The 20,253-nt window shown below is 45.5% G+C and overlaps 2 protein-coding genes across 4 annotated transcripts in view; both read right to left on the bottom strand.

The window, feature by feature from the left end:
- Positions 1-705: 705 nt before the first annotated feature.
- On the bottom strand, positions 706-8,039 carry MYDGF (myeloid derived growth factor). Its single transcript, XM_089535652.1, has 6 exons — positions 7,857-8,039; positions 4,598-4,648; positions 4,055-4,116; positions 2,465-2,546; positions 1,485-1,557; positions 706-1,352 (listed from the first exon to the last, which is right to left on the bottom strand). The coding sequence occupies exons 1-6, from the start codon at positions 8,022-8,024 to the stop codon at positions 1,273-1,275; spliced, it is 516 nt and encodes a 171-aa protein (XP_089391778.1). The 5' UTR covers positions 8,025-8,039; the 3' UTR covers positions 706-1,272.
- Positions 8,040-9,734: 1,695 nt separating this feature from the next.
- Positions 9,735-20,253, bottom strand: part of ANKRD24 (ankyrin repeat domain 24) — a 28,299-nt gene continuing 17,780 nt past the window's right edge. For all 3 annotated transcript variants that reach the window (XM_089535556.1, XM_089535557.1, XM_089535558.1), the window contains 4 exons: positions 18,530-20,095; positions 15,027-15,194; positions 13,046-13,111; positions 9,735-11,424 (listed from right to left, as the gene is read on the bottom strand). In XM_089535556.1, the coding sequence (XP_089391682.1) occupies positions 11,347-11,424; positions 13,046-13,111; positions 15,027-15,194; positions 18,530-20,095 (1,878 nt within the window). In that variant the 3' untranslated portion in view covers positions 9,735-11,346. The remainder of the gene's footprint in view (positions 11,425-13,045; positions 13,112-15,026; positions 15,195-18,529; positions 20,096-20,253) is intronic.

The following is a 20,253-nucleotide window of genomic DNA, read 5'->3' as shown; positions in this document are numbered from 1 at the left end:
GGAACCCCTGTCATCTGAAATGCCCCAGCATGCTATTTTCTTGAATACCAAAAATTGTGAGATTTTCTTTTCTTTTCCATGACTGAACTTGCAGATGTGAAATAAAGAACTTTTTTAAAAAACTGTGTTGTTTCCACAAAGTTCTGTTTTAATCTCATCTGTTTAATCGACTGAACCAGATGCATAGCCATTCCATGCCGGAGAATGCCAGGTTGGAGTGAGGGATATTGGGAAAGCATCTGGCTATATCTATACACAGGATGCAAAATGATGAGAGGACACCAGCGGACATCAGTGAAGAACGTAATCATTTTGCGCCTGGCTACAGTGACATAGCCAGATGCTTTTCTCATTCGATGGGTGGGTGACTGTACAGTCATATAATCATAGAGTTGGAAGAGACCCCAAGGGTCAACCAATTCAACTCCCTGCCATGCAGGAACACAAAATCAAAGTAGCCCCAACAGACGGCCATCCAGCCTCTATTTAAAAACCTCCAAAGAAGGAGACTCCACCAACTCCAAGGGAATGTATTCCACTGTTGAACAACTCTTACTGTCAGGAGGTTCTTCCTCATGTTTAAGTGAAATCTCTTTTCCTGTAGTTTGCATCCACTGCTCCGCATCGTGTCAAAAGCTGGCTCACATCTGTTATAAAGGCCCAATGAAAGGAAAAACAGAAACAGCAGCAGCAAGGAGACCAACCTTAAGATATATATTCACATTTATTTGTATATTGCTCACCTTTTATATCCCCATATGGGGCTCTCCTGCAGTTGTTAAACCAATTTATCAAAAGCAGCCACTTTTTGGTGCTAAAACTTTCTGGAATATATAAAGAAATCACACCTTCTGTGATTTTTTTGATGCCTCTGTTGTAAAACAGCTGCTGTCAAGCATCATCAGATTGGATACTGAAGGACCAGATTATAAATGCTGGTACTGAGGAAAGTGGGTAGCACTCCCTAGTTAGTTTTCCATGTCTGTGGTGAATTTTTTTCACATTCGAGGCAACCTCCAAAAGAGAATGCTGGTAAAGAAGCAAATTCTTACACTCCACATTACCCCAAAAAGACATCATAACAGTAGACTGCCAGTTTGGGATGCTAAAGCAGCACATGGTTTGTCTATAGCCTCCCAAGGTTCTGCTCAAATGGTAATTAAATATATAAAAGAGAATCCCTCCCACCCATTGCAAAACAAAACTCCCAGCACTGATCTGAAGGTCCATGTATTGTCCTTGTGAAAAATCAGCCAGGAAGATGTCATCGGTTCATAGCTCATCATGAGCTGTCTTGGCTACGATGAGCAGTTTGGAAAGCTCTGCCCGGAATTTGCCCTCCTTGTGGGTCACTGGAAGGGGAAGAAGTCAAAACAGAAGAGGAGTGTAAACAGAGAGGGCAGGGAGACATGTTAATGGGAAGTTCTCCACTAACATGTCTGCCACGCTCGTATGTCCTCAAATGTGCCTCTTTGACGACCCACCTGCTGTTTCGGTCACTTGAAATTCCTCTTCCTTTAAGGGGATGTCATTCTGTCCTCCAGATGCAGCTGTGGACTAAAGGAAGATAGAAGGTGTTCAGGCAAGGGAGGAAAACCCAAAGGGTAATGCTGTGTTTTCATGTCAGGGCTGTGGTGAATTCACTCTGGGCTTTATCGCAGACTCCAAAGGAACTGCTCTCCGAGGTGAAGAACTCAGTTTAGGACTATCCCAAAGGAGGTATCCACAGTGCTGACCCAACTCTAGTAACAGGGTTCAGCGTTTTAGAGATTGGGCCAAAACATACTGCAGAAATAATCCAGTTTGACACTGCTTTAGCTGCCCTGGCTCAATGGTAGGGGATTCTGGGAACTGTAGTTTTGTGAGACATCTATCAGAGAGCTCTGGTGACACCACGAACTATAGTTCTCAGGATTTCAAAGCACTGAGCCAGGGCAGTTAAAGTGGTCTCAAACTGGATTATTTCTGCAGTGTGTTTTGGCCCTTTATCTCCTTTGAAATCTAAATGGCGGAATCACGTGAAGGCGCACAACAACAAAGCACACACCATATGTTGAATTAGCATCTTTTCAGCTGCACAGTATGACCCCTGTATCTGCAGGAGATACATTCCCAGACTTACTATGGTTAGCAAAAATCAGAGATAATGGCAAACCATATATTTCCATAGACCATAGAGTCATGCTGGAGAACCTCCAGATGCTGAGAGAGACCATAATTTTCCCAGATATGGGTAAGTGAAACCAGGGTTACTGAACCCACACATAATGCAGGTTGTACTGTATTCACTCTCAAAGTCTTCAAAAGCAGCCCCACTATACCAGGCATTACTGCAAAACATATAATGTTGGCCTGGTTCCAGCGTGATCCAATGGCACAACTGCACCACCTCTTTTTGGGGTGATAGCTGTGACTTCTACGCTCGCCCACCTCAGCCGAGCAAAGAATCGGAAGAGAGACTCACATAGGCCATGGCGTACTCTATCTTTGCTCCTTTTACATCGGCTTTGAACTGTGTAAAGAAGAGATAAGACTTCCCCTGGGGCCTGGAAGAGAAAGCAAAAGATGACAGCTGCGGGGAAGAGAGGAAAGGAAGATTACATACAGTAATTATGTCACGCTGAAGAACCCAAGGCCCCTGATGCTGCGATAAACAGACACTGACTGCATTTGGATGATGGTTATCTCAGCTTGGTAGATCAAGATACGGATGAGAATTTACCCTGTGCATGAAGCCTTTGTGTGTGTTTGTGTGGTTAACTTTTGTTAACCATTAAACCACCGTTTCCTGTTTTGTCAGAAACGGGAGACCATGGTTACAAAGCCCAAAGACAGGCAGGCTGTTAAATCATGGTTTGAGATTACCTTACACAACCTGAAAACATATCTGGGGTAGCCGTGTTGCCCATATAAATGACAAAATACAATGACATTCAAAATTTAAAGAACCATTATTATTATTTATATCCCACCTCTCCAAGCAGATCAAAGCGATACCTTTATTTGACCAAGCAAAATGCATAAAATACATGTTGCAAGCTCTCCAAGCCTCACTGGCTTCTTCGTCAGACAAAGGGGTTGCAAATCATACAGGATAAAGAAAAATATGGCGATGTTAGTCATAGGCCTTAAAAAGTGAAGGGTTGGCCCAATAAAGGTATCACTTTTGTGTATTTTGGATGTCATTGTACTACATCCTAGTAACTGCAATCCTGGTAACCAGTTGCCCAGTTAAGACAAAACAAATCCCCCAAGGATATCGAGGGCCAACTATTCTGGATGGCCTTTGGTGCTTAAAAACTGGTGAGCTTTTCAAACTGCTTTGAAGTATTGTTTGAATGCAGGTAGCTTCGTTGATTTTTAATATGCTTTTCAAAGAACCTTTTTATTATTATTTTTGCCGTGCATCGCTTTGGAAGTCCTGATGGGCCAGAAAGCAATGAAAAAAGCTAGCAAATAATAAAACAAATGAATAAAACCATATTCCATCTGGTGTTTTCCCCTTTACTGTGAGTGGAACAGAGCAAACCTGAGAGCCATGGATCAACCCTGGCAGACGTGGAAATCTTTTTCTTGTCTGCTGAGCTCAAGGTATGGGGGCAAAGCAGGAAATCCCACAAACATGGGGACTAGGAAAATGCCAAGGCAAAATAATCCTTTTATTTCTGCCATGCGCAAAAGGAAAGCACAAAAAAGTCGAGGTGGGGAAGACACCTTAAGGCAGAAAAGGGGTGAATAATGGGTACATCTGCACTGTACAAATAATGCAGTTTGACACCGATGGAATGGCTAAGGCTCCATGTTTTAGAGTTCTGAGAACTGTAGTTTTGTGAGACATGTAGCCTTCTCTGTCAGAGAGCTCTGGTGCCACAAAAAACCACAAGTCCCACAATTCCACAGCACTGAGCCATGGCAGTTAAAACATTTTCCAACTGCACTGATTCTGCACTGTGGCAATGCCTTCAAACCCATGCAGCAACGATTTGCTACGGTCCCCGTTATTTTTTTTTTTAATTACATATAATTTTGGAAGGCTGCAAGGTTGCATACACACCTCCAGACCGAACAAGAAAACAGCAAGTTGTCTTCACTGATGCCCATGCTCATCTGCCATTGCTGGGAAGAGAAGAGAGACAGAGACACAGAGATCAGCTTTGGTACATACATGCTTTGACATTTCCTATCCCATAGATCCTGTTAACTCACAACTACAAAACATGCTGGGAAAAGGGAACTGTGCGGATGGCAGGTAGAATCCAATACCTCTCCAACAATAAATGCCAAACATGGCCCACGCCACCCGCTCAAATCAAAGCTGAAAATGATGCTGGCGAAACGTCAGGAATAAACTCTTCTAGAACATGGCCACATAGCCCGAAAAATCCACAAAAGCTATGGATGCCGGCCATGAATGCCTTCGACTTCACAAACTGACAATGTTCCTTTCCTCATTAAAACCAATGGAAGCACAACTAGCTAACATGCTGTAGCTCATACCTTCTCTCCCAGCAGCGTCTCACAGAATTGGTTTCGGACGACAAGATGGTCACTAGCACAGAATGTAAAGCAATATAATGTAAGGATAGAAGGAACTCACCTCATTGGTCCCACCTTGAGCAGCGTAGGTAAAAGTGCAGGTATAGTCTCCCTGGAGGAAAGAACAGAAATAAGGGTTTTGAAACACTTCTTCTCTTTCCATCGCCTATTTATTAAAGTATTTCCATCCTGCCTTCTATTCCAAAGATCTCAGCGTGGTGAATATTTATTGCACACAAGGTACTAACAAGGCCTTTGAGTCGTTTCTGACTTATGGTGGCCTGCAAGCAAGATTGTTCAGAGGAGGTTTGCCTTTGCTTTACCCTGAGGCTGAGAGAGTGTGACTTACCCAAGGTCACTCAGTCGGTTTACATGACCGAGCTGGGATTCAAACCCGGGTCTCAAGGATTGCAGGCAAACCCTGAAACCATTACGCTATGATGGCTCTCAATAATAATCATAAATATTATGCATCTATAACTTCTGCTGTGGAAATAGACATTCTTGTCTCTTGCGGAACACCTGCATCCAATTCAAAGCTGCACCTAATTACAATATACAACACACGACTGAAAAAATTACACTTGTCCCTCCCTATTTGCTACGGCACAAAGCCCCCGTGAATATGGAAAAACCACAAATAACAAAAACATCACGTTTTTACCTGAGAGGACACCTCTCTAGGAATCTCGAGGTCCTCCAGGGCAACTCTGTGGTCAACATCTGACAGACACTGACCACAGAACTGCACTGGAGGAGCTACAAAGGCCTAGGAGAGTGTCCTCTCTAGGAATCTCTAGGTCCTCCAGGGCAACTCTGTGGTCAACGTCCGACAGACACTGACCACAGAACTGCACTGGAGGAGCTACAAAGGCCTAGCAGAGTGTCCTCTCTAGGAATCTCTAGGTCCTCCAGGGCAACTCTGTGTCCAGCGTCCGACAGACACTGACCATAGAACTCCAATGGAGGAGCTACGAAGGCCTAGGAGAGTGTCCTCTCTAGGAATCTCTAGGTCCTCCAGGGCAACTCTGTGGTCAACGTCCGACAGACACTGACCACAGAACTGCACTGGAGGAGCTACAAAGGCCTAGGAAAGTGTCCTCTCTAGGAATCTCTAGGTCCTCCAGGGCAACTCTGTGGTCAACGTCCGACAGACACTGACCATAGAACTCCAATGGAGGAGCTACAAAGGCCTAGTAGAGTATTCTCTCTAGGAATCTCTAGGTCTTTCAGGGCAACTTTTGGTTCAAGTTGACCATAGTGTTACATGGAAAGACGTAGATATTCCTAGAGAGAACACATTAATCAAACCCGTGAATAATCAAATCCGCAAATATCAAAGCCTCAAATATGGAGGGATGGGTGTAGTTTGGTCATCTGATTCTGGTCTTACAGGACTTTGAGTCCTGCACTTGATGCAGCCTGTGTAAAAACCAAGTCCTCCTTGGTTATCTCAACCAAGAGAACAAACATCCCCTTGGCTTCCGAATGAGCACAGGGCAGGTTACTATCAAATAAACAAGGCGCTCTGCTGTGGCAACGGGAGCACGCCTTCCCCATTCCTGAAACTCTTTAAGGCCTGGAAATGAAAGGGAGAGAAAACAATCTCGTAACACAATCCTACACGCCTGTGTGGGTGTGTATGTACCTTCAAGTCGCCTGTCGACTTATGAAGACTCCATGGGTTGCGTAAGGTTTTCTTAGGCAAAGCAGAGGTGGTTTTGCCAGGTCCTTCCTCTAAAATATGGGGTTGTTGTTGTTAACTGCCCGCGAGTCTTTTCCGACTCTGTGGGTGAGACATCTCCACGAATCCCCATCTTCCACTGCCTTCCAGATCCTGCAAGCACTCTCCCATGACCCCAATTGAGTCTATCCATTTGGTTTGTGGTCTTCCCCTCTTTCTTCTCCCCTCTACCTTTCATGAGTGTCTTCTGCTAATATTATGATGCTGTCTGCATATCTTATGTTGTTAATGTTGCTTCCTCCTACTTTCACTCCTCCTTTTTCTTACAACACGTTATTCCCTGGCAGTCTCCCATCCAAGGACTAACCAGGGCTGACCCTGCTTAGCTTCCAAGACCAGACAGAAGAGCATTGTATTTGCGCGTCCGTATGCCTTTCACGTCCCTTGTCAATTTATGGAGACGCCATACATTTCGTAGGGTTTTCCTAGCCAAGGAATCCACAGTTCCTTCCTCTGAAACGTACTGCAACTGGTATTCCTTGGCGGTCTCCCATCCAAGTGCTAACCGGGCCTGTCCCTGCTCTGCTTCCAAGATCAGAGAGGAGTGCAGCGTTTGTGTGTATGTGTGCCTTCAAGTCCTAGGTCCACCTCATGGATTTTATAGTGTTTTAAGCAACGAATCCTCAGAGACGGTTGTGACAGTTCCTTCCTCTGAAACTGAGCCTGAAATTTGAGGTCTTTGTTGGCAGGCTCCCATCCAAATACTAACCGGGCCTGACCCTGCTTAGAACCCAAGAGCAGACAGAATCTGGTTGTGAGGTATGTGTTAAATCCAAACATTTATTTCCCTCAACTGGTGCCTTTTAAGGCATTTCATGTTTTAAACTATGATATACTGGGTAACAGAATTTCAGAAGTGGCTTTTGCTAGTTCCTTTGGGATTCGTTGGCGGTCTCCCATCCAAGAACTGACCAGGGTTGACCCTGCTTAGCCAAGATCAGACAGAATCTTTGTGTGCCTTCAAGTTGCCTTATGAATTTCATGGGGTTTTCCTAGGCCAGGGAGACTCAGAGGTGGCTTTGCCAGTTCCTTCCTCCGAAATAGAGCCAAGAGCACCTTGGATTCCTTGTCGGTCTCCCATCCAAGGATTAACCATGGCTGACCCGGTTTAGCTTCCTAGGTCAGATAGCAGCGCATTGGGTAATGCGTCTCCAAGTCTGTTTGTGAGAATTCTATTCCGCCGCGCCTTAACCAATTAGAAGCCGCCCTTACGGCGCCCAAGAGTTGCTCAACCAATCAACGGGCGCCTATGATTCCCCCACTCCCTTTCGCCTTCTCTAGCTTGGCGGCGCCTCTACTTCTTGTGAAAATTCTATTCTGCCGCGCCTTAACCAATCAAAAGCCGTCTTTATGGGGCCCAAGAGCGGCTCAACCAATCAGTGGGCGCTAATGATTTTCCCCACACGAACCATTCCATTCCCTTTCGCCTTCTCTAGCTTGGAAACCCGGCTACCTCCAGCGCCCAATCAGAATTTGACTCCCCGCGCCTCAGCCAATCAGAAGCCGCCTTTATCGGGACTAAGAGCGGCTCCGCCAATCAGCGCTTGCCACCTCGCTCCCGCTCCGCGTCGCTTACCAAGCTCTTGGAAAACGAGTGGACCATGCCGCCGGGCCTCACGTCGAACTCGGCCGTGGCGGAAGCTTCATCCGCCCCGGCCGCCGAAAGGAAGAGCTGGAGGAAGAACGCGGAGGCCAGCAAACCATCCCACAGCTTTCCGCTGCGGACTCTCCTGGGCGCCGCCATCTTGAAAAAGCCAAACTACGGCGAACCGGAAGGGCCAAAAAGGGTCCTCGTACTGCCTCTTTGCTCGCTTATGATGCCTTGGCGGCCATGTTTGAAAAGGGCAAAATTGCCAGTACTGTTAACCCTTTAACAGCTGATTCCTGAGAGTCTTGGGATTTTTAGTTTCTGAGGGAAGGGGCACAAAGACCATGGGAAACTACAAATCCCAGGATTTTGTGTCACTTAAAGTGATGTCAAACTGGATTAGTTCTGGAAAATGAGTTTCTGTAGTCCTAACACATCTAGAGGACACAAGATTTAGGGAACACTTAACTCCAGAGTTCTTATTGTCAGGAAGCTCTTCCTAATGTTTGGGTGGAACCTCTTTTCCTGCAGCTTGGATCCATTGCTCCATTGTGTCCTATTCTCTGGAGCAGCAGAAAACAAGCTTGCTCCATCTCAACATGGCACCCAATATTCAATACAGGGCTCTCGTATCATAGAGAGATCTAGTAGCACCCTTGAGACTAAGAAATTGGCAGTGTGAGCTTTCCTAGACTTCAGTCTACTTCCTCAGATGCGATTGTATGTTAGGCTAATGTTAAGCTGGGATCTCATTTCCTGGGGCTTGCATCCATTGTTCCAGGTCCCTTGTCTCTGGAGCAGCAGAAAACAAGTTTCCTCCATCTTCAATGGGACATCCATTCAAATGTTTAAACATGGCTATCATTTATAGAATGCTAGAGTTGGAAGAGACCCCAAGGGCCATCCAGTCCAACCCCATTCTGCCATGCAGGAACTCTCAATCAAAGCATCCCTGACAGATGGCCATCCAGCCTCTGTTTAAAGACCTCCAAAGAAGGAGACTCCTCCATACTCCAAGGCAGCATCTTCCATTGTTAAACAGCTCTTACCATCCAGTAGTTCCTCCTAACATTGAGAAGGAATCTCTTTTCCTGTATCTTCCATCCATTGCTCCATTGGGTCCTATTCTCTGGAGCAGCAGAAAACAAGCTTGCTCCCTCCTCAGTATCACATCCCTTCAAATATTTAAACAGGACTCTCATATCCCTTCTTAACCATCTCTTCTCCAGGCTAAACATCCCCAGCTCCCTAAGCCTTACCTCACAGGGCATGGTTTCCAGTCCCTTCTCCATTTTGCTCACCCTCCTCTGGACACCCTCCATTTTGTCAACATCCTTTTTGAATTGTGTTGCCCAGAACTGGACACATTATTCCAAGTGAGGCCTGACCAAAGCAGAATAGAGTTTCGCTATTACTTCCATCAGTTTAGGCACTACACTTCTATTGATGCAGTCTAGGATTGTATTGGCTTTTTTAGCTGCTGCACCACAACGTTGGCTCATGTTTAGCTTGTGGTCCACTGAGACTCCTAGGTCTTAAGAAGCGGTGTTTACCTGTCCTCAGGGAGAGGGTACAACGTTCTCCTTGCATTCTAGATGAAGGTTGGGGAACCTCTCCTGATCGGAGGATCAGATGTTATTGGACGCTATACTCCTATTGATTCAGCCTAGGATCGTATTGGCTTCTTTAGCTGCTGCATCACACTGCTGACTCACAAGAAAAATGGAAGATTGTGAAAGAAGATGTCATCGCTGGAGGCATTTTGCAAGAAGCTTTCGAATGGACTCAAGAAGGTTCGAGATGCTTTCATTTACTTATGGAAGGTGTGTGCTGAAACACATTGAACCTATCTTCCTTTTTGCAATGTGTATAATTTATTCAAGTTTTGTCAGTCAGGAGGGGAAAGGATATAAGAAGCTACACAGCACCTTTCCCCTGGAAAGTCATATTTACAGCACAAACCTAAGCGTGTCTACTCAGGAGTAAGCCACACTGAACTGAATGGGAAGTGTACATAGAGCAATTGGTCCTCCAGACGGTTTGGACTCCCATCATTCCTGACTCTTGGCCAGGTTGGCTGAGGCTTCTGGGAGTTGGAGTCCAAAACTAACGGAGGACCAAAGGTTGGGGACCGTTCGTGATTCCTTAACATTGGTCCTCCAGAGGTTTGGGACTTCAGCTCCCATAAGTCCTGACAGTTGGGGCTCCTGGGAACTGGAGTGCAAAATACCCAGAAGACCAAAGTTTGGGAACCATTCACGATTCCCAAACGTTGGTCATCCAGAAGTTTGGGACTTCAGCTGCCATAAATCCTGACAGTTGGGGCTTCTGGGAATTGAAGTCCAAAACACCTGGAAGACCAAAGTTTGGGCATCACTAGAGCACTGCAAGCTTCAGCTGCTCTTCCGTCGGCTGAGCTTTCAGCAGTGCTCCCCTGTGGACTAGAAACCTGCTTTTAAATAAAGACACCAATAAGTGCTTAGGATAGGGATTTAAATTCTTTTGCCCAGTTTCACATTTCGTGAGGCACTCAGGCAGAATCACAGTATAAACACAGCCCTGTCCTGAAGGGGATCCCAAAAAACACCAGCGTCCCATCCTTCTGTTTCCCTCACCTGCCCACCTACGCCTGGTCAAAATTCAGATTATCCCTGTCGTTTATCCTCACAACAACCTTGCAAGGTAGGCGAGGCCTAGAATGAGTGACCAGCCCCTGGCAAGTTGTATGGCTGAGAGTTGATTAGCAACCTTAGCCCTATAAAAAGCCCTTACAATGGCTCTTTGGGGGCAGGTAGAGCTAGCATGGTGTGGTGGTTTGAGTCTTGGACTACAACCCTGGAGGCCAGGATTCGAATTCCCTGCTTAGCCATGAAACCCACTTTGGGCAAGTCATGCTCTCTCAGCCTCAGGGGAAGAAATCGCCTTAGAGTCGTCGCCATAAGTCGGAAACGACTCGAAGGCAACAACAACAACAGCAGTGGCGAACAACTTGCCGCCTGCTCTAGTTGCCATTGACCCAGGCAAATTGAGTCCCCCTCTAAGTTTCTCGTCTTTCCCCTTCTGCCTCTTCAAGAACCACCTTGTGCCTCGGATGCCGCCGTCGTGGGAGGAAATTCAACAGGTGCAGCGTGGAAGCGCAACAGTGGAAGCCCGGTGGACGTTGACGCATTTCTGCCTACTGCAAAGCTGTTTGAAAGGCACAGAGCTTCTGGGGAGGACAAGATGGTGGTGGTGGTGGACACCTCCTTCCTGACCCTCCAAAAGACCAGGAAGAATAAAGTCGAGAGGAACAGGATTTGGAAGACCCATACATTTGGTGCAGCGAGCTTCAACGGCGCCACCGCCACCCTCCGGGCTTGAGCTGGCTTGTGTGAGGATGGAGAAGGAAACACCTTGAGATGTTCTCCATCATGCTTCCAGAACAAAAAAGCCCACCGTCCCAACCCCGCCAGTTCAGATCCGTGGTCTCTCCTCCGTTTCATCTCCCTTGCTCCTGGAGTCTTTGCATTTTCAGAATCTGGAAGAGAATCCGTTGGATATCTTCATCCATGCGACCCTGGAAGGTAACAGAGCAAAGAAGGGTAAGTCGGAGGACTGTTTTGGTGCCAAGCAGACCTTGACAAGTTTGGCCCAAGAGCGTCGGGCTTTGTCTGAACGTTACACAGCTCTCTGTTATCCGACATCATGGTAAAGCTGTTGTGAACAAAGAAACCCGTCTGTGATCTTGCTTTTTAAAGCGACGGAAACACAGCTTGCAATGAGGCATGTCATGTTCAAATGCAAAGATCAAACTAAGCTGTCTTTATCAGATTTAACACGAACCAGTGGATTCAAATGGCAGGGAAAGAGATTTCAGGAAGAACCTTTTGACAGCAAGAGCTGTTCGACAGTGGAAGATGCTGTCTCCGAAGGTGGTTGAGTCTCCTTCTTTGGGGGTTTTCACGCTGGATGGCTATCTTTTAGGAGTCCTTTATTATTGTTTATTATTATTATTTAGTTGTGTCTTCCTGCATGGCAGAAGGGAGTTGAACTAGATGGCCTCTGGTGTCTCCTCCAACTCTACAGTTCTATGATCCATACTATCTTCCATGAAACTACTGCAGTTTATCATATGAGCCAGCCATCTCCTTCTGTGCAGGTCCTTAAATAGAGGCTGGATGGCCATCTTTTGGCAGTCCTTATGTTGTATGTTCCTCCATGGCAAGGGGCTGGACTAGGGGACCCTTGTAACCCTGTTTGCCTCCAATACTCCATGATTCTACAATCTGTGGGGGGAAAACACACTGGACTAGAGAGGTCTTGAGTCTGATCCAGGTCTGGGGCTCCTCTTACATCCTTATGTAAGTTCCTTCAACAGTTACTTGAGTGGGCGGCATTATTAATGTGGGATTTGCAGACAATTGACAGTTTACTGGCAAACTTAAATGAGGACACTGTCAGATTAGCATCTGGCTCAGCATTACCCAGGGCTAAATCTCTTATATAGAATCCTAGAGTTGGAAGAGACCCCAAGGGCCATCCAGTCCAACTCCGTTCTGCCATGCAGGAACTCACAGTCAAAGAACCCCCATTGACAGAAGGCCATCCAGCCTCTGTTTAAAATCATCCAAAGAAGGAGACACCAACAAACTCCAAGGCAGCATTTTCCACCATCAAACTGCTCTCACCATCAGGGCATTCTTCCTAAGGTTGAGGTGGAATCTCTTTTCCTGTAGTTTGAATCCATTGCTCCACATCCTGGTCTCTGGGGCAGCAGAAAACAAGCTTGCTCTGTCCTCAATAGGACATCACTTCAAATATTTAATGTGATTTCAGATATTGAAAATACCAGTAAGAGAGACTGGATCTGTCTATTTGAAGTTGAGATACCTAGCTTTTAAGAAAATATCCCCTACCACTTCCAGGTGTTTTTGGATTTGGATGCCCAGAAGCCCTAGCAAGCTTGACCAACTGTCAGGAATTCTGGGAGCTGAAGTCCAAAACATCTGGAGGACCAAAATTTGGGAACCACTGATTTAAAGGCTCTGTACATTCCAAGGAGAATTTGTATGGGGGAACTTTCCGAGTGCGCTGCTTTCCAAATATGCCACAAGCTTGCGCACACTCACTTTCACACGCACACAAATACCAAAACTCTAACGTCCTTCTCCCCGCAACCAGGGCTCATGCTGACCTACCTGGATGGCATAGAGGAGGTGGCCCCTGTACAGAGAAACGATATTATTGTGACGCCGTTCCGCCTCCTGTAACCAAAGAGAGACAGACGAGTGAAACTGGAGGCCAGAGGTACGTTCAGCAACCTTTGCCAGTGGAGATGCCTGAACCCTAAAGAAGCAAACAGTGCAGCCTTTTCCAATTCCAATTAAAATTGGAGCATCAGTCCTTGCTCGGAATTGGCTAAGGGCAGCCCTTGCTCAGAGTTGACTTAGTGAACGCATCCTTGTACATCTAACATGATTTCCGACCGTTACTATTGCAATTTTCCAATACAGGGGTAACTGTTTGGACCATAAATTCTGAAGTCCCTATTGTGGTGGTTAGGTTCTGCACCGTGAATAGCACTTTTGACATTCGGTCTAAAGCCTGGCAAAGATTCATTGTCCTTCCCATACACACACGCACTGACATGGAAACCATCAGCCACCATTGCTTGAGATAACGGAGTGGAGATTGCAATAGTTAATAACCATCATCATAGTCATAATATTATGTCAGCCATAAAGCATCCAGAAGATCCAGACATCAACGCCATGTTTGAGTAGTCTTCTTGGATTAATGACTGAAAGAGCCAAAGGGAATGAAAGGGTACATTTAGTGGGCATGAAAGAAAATCTAAAGGTAAAAGCTCCTTCAATGGTCAATTTTTAAGGAGGTAAAGGGATGTGTATACAGAGCGAAGGTTAATACCCTTTTGTAACCATCACTCTTAATCACATCGCTAGCCATCATTTTGGTTTTCGTTTCAAATTGTGCCTAGAGTTGCAACCAGAGAGATGTGGAAAAGAATGATTTAACAGCTCCTACCTCTGGGCAGGAAAAATTCTGCTTTCTCATTGAATCTGAGATCATGCAACACAGCCCCTAGTTAAAGCAGTTGAGAAACATCAGAAATGGGAAAATTCATCTTGGCATCCTTGGGTATTAATCCAGGGAAACCAGATTACTTAGCCGAACGCCTACTCAATGTCCCCAAATTAATCTGTGTCTCCTGAATTAATTACAAAGCAGAGACTGTCCGCACAAGATCGGTGGGCCACCATACCCATCTATTGTGGCGCTGTGCCAGTTGCAGGGATTCAGTACATGGAAGTACATTTTACTAGCCACCATTGTAAGGTGACTGTGTTTGCACTTGAAGTCCATTCTGCTCAGGGCAGAAACCATGCATTTGGGAGAAATGCAGCAGATAAACCAGATAGATAGATACAGTAGATGGATTGATGGATGGATCGATGGAGGGATGATGGGATGGGATGGAGGGATGGGATGGATGGAAAGATGGATGGATAGAAAGGAAAGATAGATGGATGGATAGATGGATAGAAAGGAAAGATAGATGGATGGATAGAAAGGAAGATAAGATAGAGTTACAGACAGATGGGTGTTTCAGCAAATTCAGAACAGAAGTAAGAAAATACCTCTCCACTTGGTGCGTTATTAACTTGTGGATCGTCACGCAACAAGATGTGGTGACAAGTGCCAGATTTATTTATTCCTCCCCACCCGCCCCCCAAGAGATCTACAGGTCTAGCAATAACTGTAATGCCTTTGTCTAACCTGCAGGATCTTTTAACTACTGTAGTTTCCTGCGAGCCTTCTTCCTTCGAGGGGTGTACCTACATTGAAGAATTAATGCAGTTTGACACTGCTTTAACTGCCATGTCTCCATGCTGTGGAATTGTGAGGTCTGAAGTTTCATGAGGTGTTTAGCCTCCTCTGACAAAAAGCTCTAGTGCCCTGCCAAACTACAAATCCCAGGATTCCATAGGATGGAGCCGTGGCAATTAAAGTGGTGCCAAACGACATTGATTTTTGCACTGCTTTGGATTTCTTGTTTCTAGGGACAATCTGTGTGGTCGGAGGAGTACGTTTACGGATGTCCTATGTATCCCTGGTCCTCTCTGTCACTCTTCCACCCATCGTCCACAAGCTACTCACCACCAGCTGTTGCTCCAGATCTTTGACTTTGCCCTGGAGTGCGGCTGCTTCCTGACGGTTCTCCGCTTTCTGCGGGGAGGATGCTTTCGGAGATGTCGCGCCGGACAGTTCGGAGAGGTCATTGAGAGCCTCTTTCAACTTGAAGACTTCCTTCGAAAGTTCTGTGATCTGCAGGAAGAGGACACCCCTCTTAAGACCCCCTTAAATATTCGGTTTATTGGTCAGCAGACACTAATAATAAACACATAACAGAAATCGCTGCAGAGTTCCTTTTCTCTGCTGCTACAATTTGCCAAATACGATTCAGTCCCTATTATATTGCTTGTTGAACTTTCTTATTACAACACTAATAAATTTTTATGTTTATTCACAAACAAAAGAAGAAAAGAAAAATACAGAAAGAAAAAGACCCTCCACCACCCACCCACCCTTATATCCTTTCCTATTTAGCTTTACTTCGTTCAGCATTTAGTTGAGCCATTTCTTACAGTTTTTCTTTTTCTCTAGCAGTTTTATTTTTCTGCTTTTTGGGGAGTTATCTGACCTGTGTTTAAATACAAACGCAATTTAGAATCGCATAACCATATTAATCCATAGCCTCTGTATGCATGCTTGCCTTCTGTATCACGTTATTATCATTTCGCTAAGATTATCGATTGTGAGGCTTTCAATATATAATAGATGTAGAAATATATCTTAAATATTCCTATATTATTTTCTTATACCTGTTACTTTTCCTTTCGGGGGTAAGCTCTCTCTACTACTTACTTGCTTAATATAATCGTGATCTTATTATGTTTCCCGGGAATTCACTGTTTGCGATAGCAAGTTTCAAAACATGGGATAATTTGTTTTTTACTTTGTATTTTATTTAATCCATCCTTTCTTTTTTATTTTATGTGGATCAATTTCTATAACTATTATTTATCGCCTTTTGAGGTATCTGGTTCATGACCAAAAGTTTTTGCAAAGGTTTGTAAAAGTTTCCCAGTCTTTATTTCCTCTTATAATGCTGGTTATCCTGTCCATTTCTAGCCTTTCAAATGATTTATTTAACCATTCATCCATCGAAGGGGTGTCTTTGTCCTTCCATTTTCTCGCAGATGTTATTCTTGCGGCTGTGATTAGGTATGATAATATTTTTAGATGTCTCCTTTCTTCTTTACCTTCAAATATGTTCAGTAGGAAGATCTCCGGTTTAAACTTAATTTGTGTATCCAATATTTTTTGAATGATGTTATGTACTTTCTTCCAGAAATCATTTGCTTTTTTGCAGGTCCATCACATTTGATAGAAAGATCCATTCCTATTTTTGCATTTCCAACAGTTGCCTATGGCGGGTTACAGACCGCCAAAAAATACGTATTCCATACGTATTAGGGTTAGGAAGGGGCGGTGCTTCCGCACCCCCCTAACCCTAGTACGTATGGAATACGTACAAAATGGCAGCGCCCTGTTCATACGGGCTCCACCATCTTTACATCTTGGACGCATAGCGTCCAGACGTGTTGCGGTGCTTATGACATCGCGAATGCGCCAGCGGCGCCTCACGATGTCATAGAGGCGCTGCAAGAAGGAGCTCCATTTTGGAGCTCCTTTTTTGCTCTGCGCGGGAGCCGCGCGGTGTGGCTGCTACGGCTCCCTCACGGAGCAAGCGGCGGTCTGTAACCCGCCTTTGTCTTTTTTCTTCATTTTAGCTAATTTATTTGGTGAAAGATACCAGCGATGTGTCATCTTGAGTATATTTTTCTCTAATATCCATGGATGCAGTGAATTTAATATCCTGGCACCATAATCTCTCCCAGCTTTCTAATTTTATGCGATGCCCTATATTCTTAGCCCATTTTATTGTCGTTTCTTTTACCTCTTCGTCTTCTAGCTCCCTTTCTAAAAATAACAAATATAATTTTGATATTTTAGACTTGTTTGGTTTGGAAATAATTTTGTCTATCTCAATATCGGTAATACCTTCTGTCTTGATGTCTATCCTAAATCTTTCTTGGAGCTGCCTATATGGAAACCATGAACAACTATAATTCGTTTCTTCTGATTCTGTTACGGTTCTTATTTTTTGGTATTGGATCATCCCAACTGATTAATTCTGAGTATCTTAATGGAGTTCCTGTATGTGACACTATTTCAATCTTCCATGCCTTTACAGACCTTGTCTTGTAAAATGTATTCTTAAATTTATTCCAAACTAGTAATAACGCTTTCCTGATTACGGGGTTTTCGAATTCTTTATTTACAACTGTTTTTTGGTACCACAAATACCCATGCCACCCATATGTTTTATTAAACCCTTCCAAATTTAATAATTTTTTTTATCTTTGAGTGTTATCCAATCTAAAATCCAAATAAATGCACTTGCGTAATAATACAATTTTAGATCCGGCACACCGAGAACACCTCTATCCTTTGAATCTTTCATTGGCCTGTTACAGACTGCCAAAATAAAGCTGCTTCGGGTCTCTTTGGAGGTATGCTGTTTAAATGATGCATGCACCCTAAGAATCTGGAACCTGCACCAAAGCTGCCCTCCAGTGCTTAGGAATGGAGTGTGGCTTTGGCGCAGCCTCCGGACTCTTAGGACCCAGGCATCATTTAAACAGCATACCTCCAAAGAGACCCGAAGCAGCTTTATTTTGGCAGTCTGTAACAGGCCATTAATTTCCATTTTATTCTTGGTTTCCACCCCCACCTCCCCAAATAAACTTTGAAATTTCAGTTTCCCATGGTTTAAATATCCTATCATTTTGAATGATTGGGATATTTTGAAATAAGAAAATTAGTTTAGGTAGAATAGACATTTTAATTGCAGCAATCCTTCCCATCATAGAAAGGTTTAGTACTTTCCGTCTTTGTAGATATTATCAATATAGTTATTATCAAAAAGTTCTGAGTTTTTCCCTGATAATGTTATTCCTAGGTATTTTGTGTTTCTTTTACAAAATAAGCAACTTGTTTCTGTTTGTATTTTTTCTGATTCTTTTTTGAAACATTAATGGCCAGAAAATTAGATTTTGTTTTATTTACTTTTTAATCCCGCGTGTTTCCCGAATTCTTCAATCTCACTCATCACTTTATGCATGTTTTCTTTAGGTTCTTCTACTATTAGTGCCAAATCATCCGCGTCTGTCTGAGAGCTCTGGTACCACAATAAACTAGAACTCCCTAGCATTGAGCCAGGGCAGTTAAAGCAGTCTCAGACTGGATTATTCTGCAGTGCGTTTTAGTTTGAGCACACCGAAGAATCAAAAAAACAAAGGTGTCCCTAGCATAGCCACTCATAAAAAAAAGTTTTGGAGGATGAAGGGCTAAAGTGGGAGGAGGAGAGAGAAACCGGGACGTTTTAAAAAGCAGCTGAGAAAGTTAGATGGCAGAGGATTAATCGGGATTGTCCCTGCCAAATCAGGACAGTCAGAAGGTATGTGGAAAAGGAGTTTGGGGATCCAGTTTGGCTCAATAGCAATGCCACCTTCCTCCAAAGACCCTGCACTCACCTTCTTGTCCTTCTCCTTGACCAGTTTGGCTGAATCCTCGATGTGGCTGTGAAGCTCCTGGATCCTCGCTGATTCAGCCCGCAGACTCTGCAGCTGCTTCTCGGCAGCCACCAGCTGAGCCTCAGCCGCGTGCTTCTCGCTTTTCATAAAGAGGGCCTCCCGCTGCACCTGGAAGACCTCTGTGCAGGTGCGCTCATGCTTCCGCTCCAGGTCGCTCAGCTTGGCGTTGAGGGTCTCGATCTCCCCCTGCAGGCTGGCCTTCAGCTTCTCATGAGCCTCCTTGGACACTGCTGCCTGGCGGACTTCATCCAGCTGGGCCTGGAGCCCCGAGGCCTCTTGCACCTTGACTTTCAACTCTTGCTCCAACAGCTTGGCTTTGGCCTTCAGCTCCCACAAAGTCCCTTCCAAGAGTTCCTTGGCACGGGCATGCTCTGCCAGGGGCACCGACTCACGCCGGTAGCTTTCTGTACTCGCCTGCAATTCCGCCAGCCTTTTCTGGGCCGAGTCATGCTGCGCCTTTAGGTCCAACAGCTTCCCTTCTGCGTCGGAAAGGGAGGCCTTCAGCTGCCCCACCATGTCCTCATGCTCCGACTTGGGGATGTACTGGGAGGCCAGACGCTGCTTGGTGGCTTGCAGCTCCTCCTCCAGGGCCTGCCGTCCTTCTCTGAGACCCTTGAGCTGGGCTTCTGCATCCTCCCGGTGCTTCATGGTAACTTCTAGTTCTTTGCGCAGCTCTCCAGCCTCTTCCCGGAGATGCTTTGAAGAGCTCTCTCGGACCTCTTCGAGCTCACAGCTCTTCTCCCGCAAGGATTCCCTCAACTCCTTCACCTCAGCCTCGGCAGAGGTACACCGGACCTGAAGGGCCTCCTTCTCCCTGGAGACCTCATCCAAAGAGACGCTGAGCGAGGTCTTCATCTCGTCATACTGCTCAGCGGTATAGCCTCCGGCGACTTCTTCCCCCTTGGCTACGAGCTTCCGTTCGAGATCTGTCACCTTCTGGTCTCGGTCCTTGAGGTCCTCCTGCGCTTGATGCAAAGCGGCCTTGACTGTCTCCAGTTCGCTCCTGGAGTTCTCAGCAATCTCCTTGTCCTCCACGGATAGGATGCCCAACTCGATCTGCTCTTGGAGGAGCTTCACTTCAGTCAATGCGGCCTGGTATTTCTCCCGCATTGAGCTGAGCTCTTTGGCCAACTCCTCAGTCTCGCCATTCCTTACCTCTGTATCCACTTCACCATTTTCCTCCAGCCCTACCCCTGAGTTGCCATCAGGTTCATGGTCTCTGTTGCCCTGGTTGGCCAAGGAGCTGGTCTTTTCCAGGGCTTCCTGGAGAGCTTCAATTTGCTTCTCGTAGTTAGCCTTGAGCTGTTCGTAAGCCTCCGCAGGGATGAGTTTGCAAGAAGGTTCGTCGTTCCCAGCACCCTCAAGGGTTTTCAAGACCTCCTGGGCTTCGGCATGCTGCTCCTTCAGGCGATCAAATTCTGACCTGAGCGAGTCGTACAAAATGATGGGGATGAAGTCACCAGAAGCATCTGCATCACTTTCGTCCTTCTCGTAATTCTCCAGGATCTACAGAGTACAATATCAGTTGGAAGAGGGAGAGAAGATGGCATTGTTATTGTTACTGTTTTCTTTGGATGCATCTACACAAGTGATTCCCAAACTTTGGTCCTCCAGGTATTCTGGACTTCAACTCCCAGAGGCCCCAGCCAGCATGACCAACAGTC

This window comes from Sceloporus occidentalis, unplaced genomic scaffold (genome assembly GCF_023333645.1).
Source record: "Sceloporus occidentalis isolate IW3139 unplaced genomic scaffold, rSceOcc1.0.p SCAF_8, whole genome shotgun sequence".
Classification (NCBI taxonomy): domain Eukaryota; kingdom Metazoa; phylum Chordata; class Lepidosauria; order Squamata; family Phrynosomatidae; genus Sceloporus; species Sceloporus occidentalis.
Note: the sequence above shows the minus strand (reverse complement) of the source record. Positions and strands in the feature narration are given on the sequence as shown.

Excerpts from the sequence above, each read along its gene's own strand:
- MYDGF (XM_089535652.1), bottom strand. The coding sequence starts at position 8,024 with ATGGCGGCGCCCAGGAGAGTCCGCAGCGGAAAGCTGTGGGATGGTTTG. Across the intron at positions 4,117-4,597 it reads CTCAAGGTGGGACCAATGAG|CAATGGCAGATGAGCATGGG; the intron begins GTGAGTTCCTTC and ends TTCTCTTCCCAG. Across the intron at positions 1,353-1,484 it reads TCAAGTGACCGAAACAGCAG|TGACCCACAAGGAGGGCAAA; the intron begins GTGGGTCGTCAA and ends TTCCCCTTCCAG.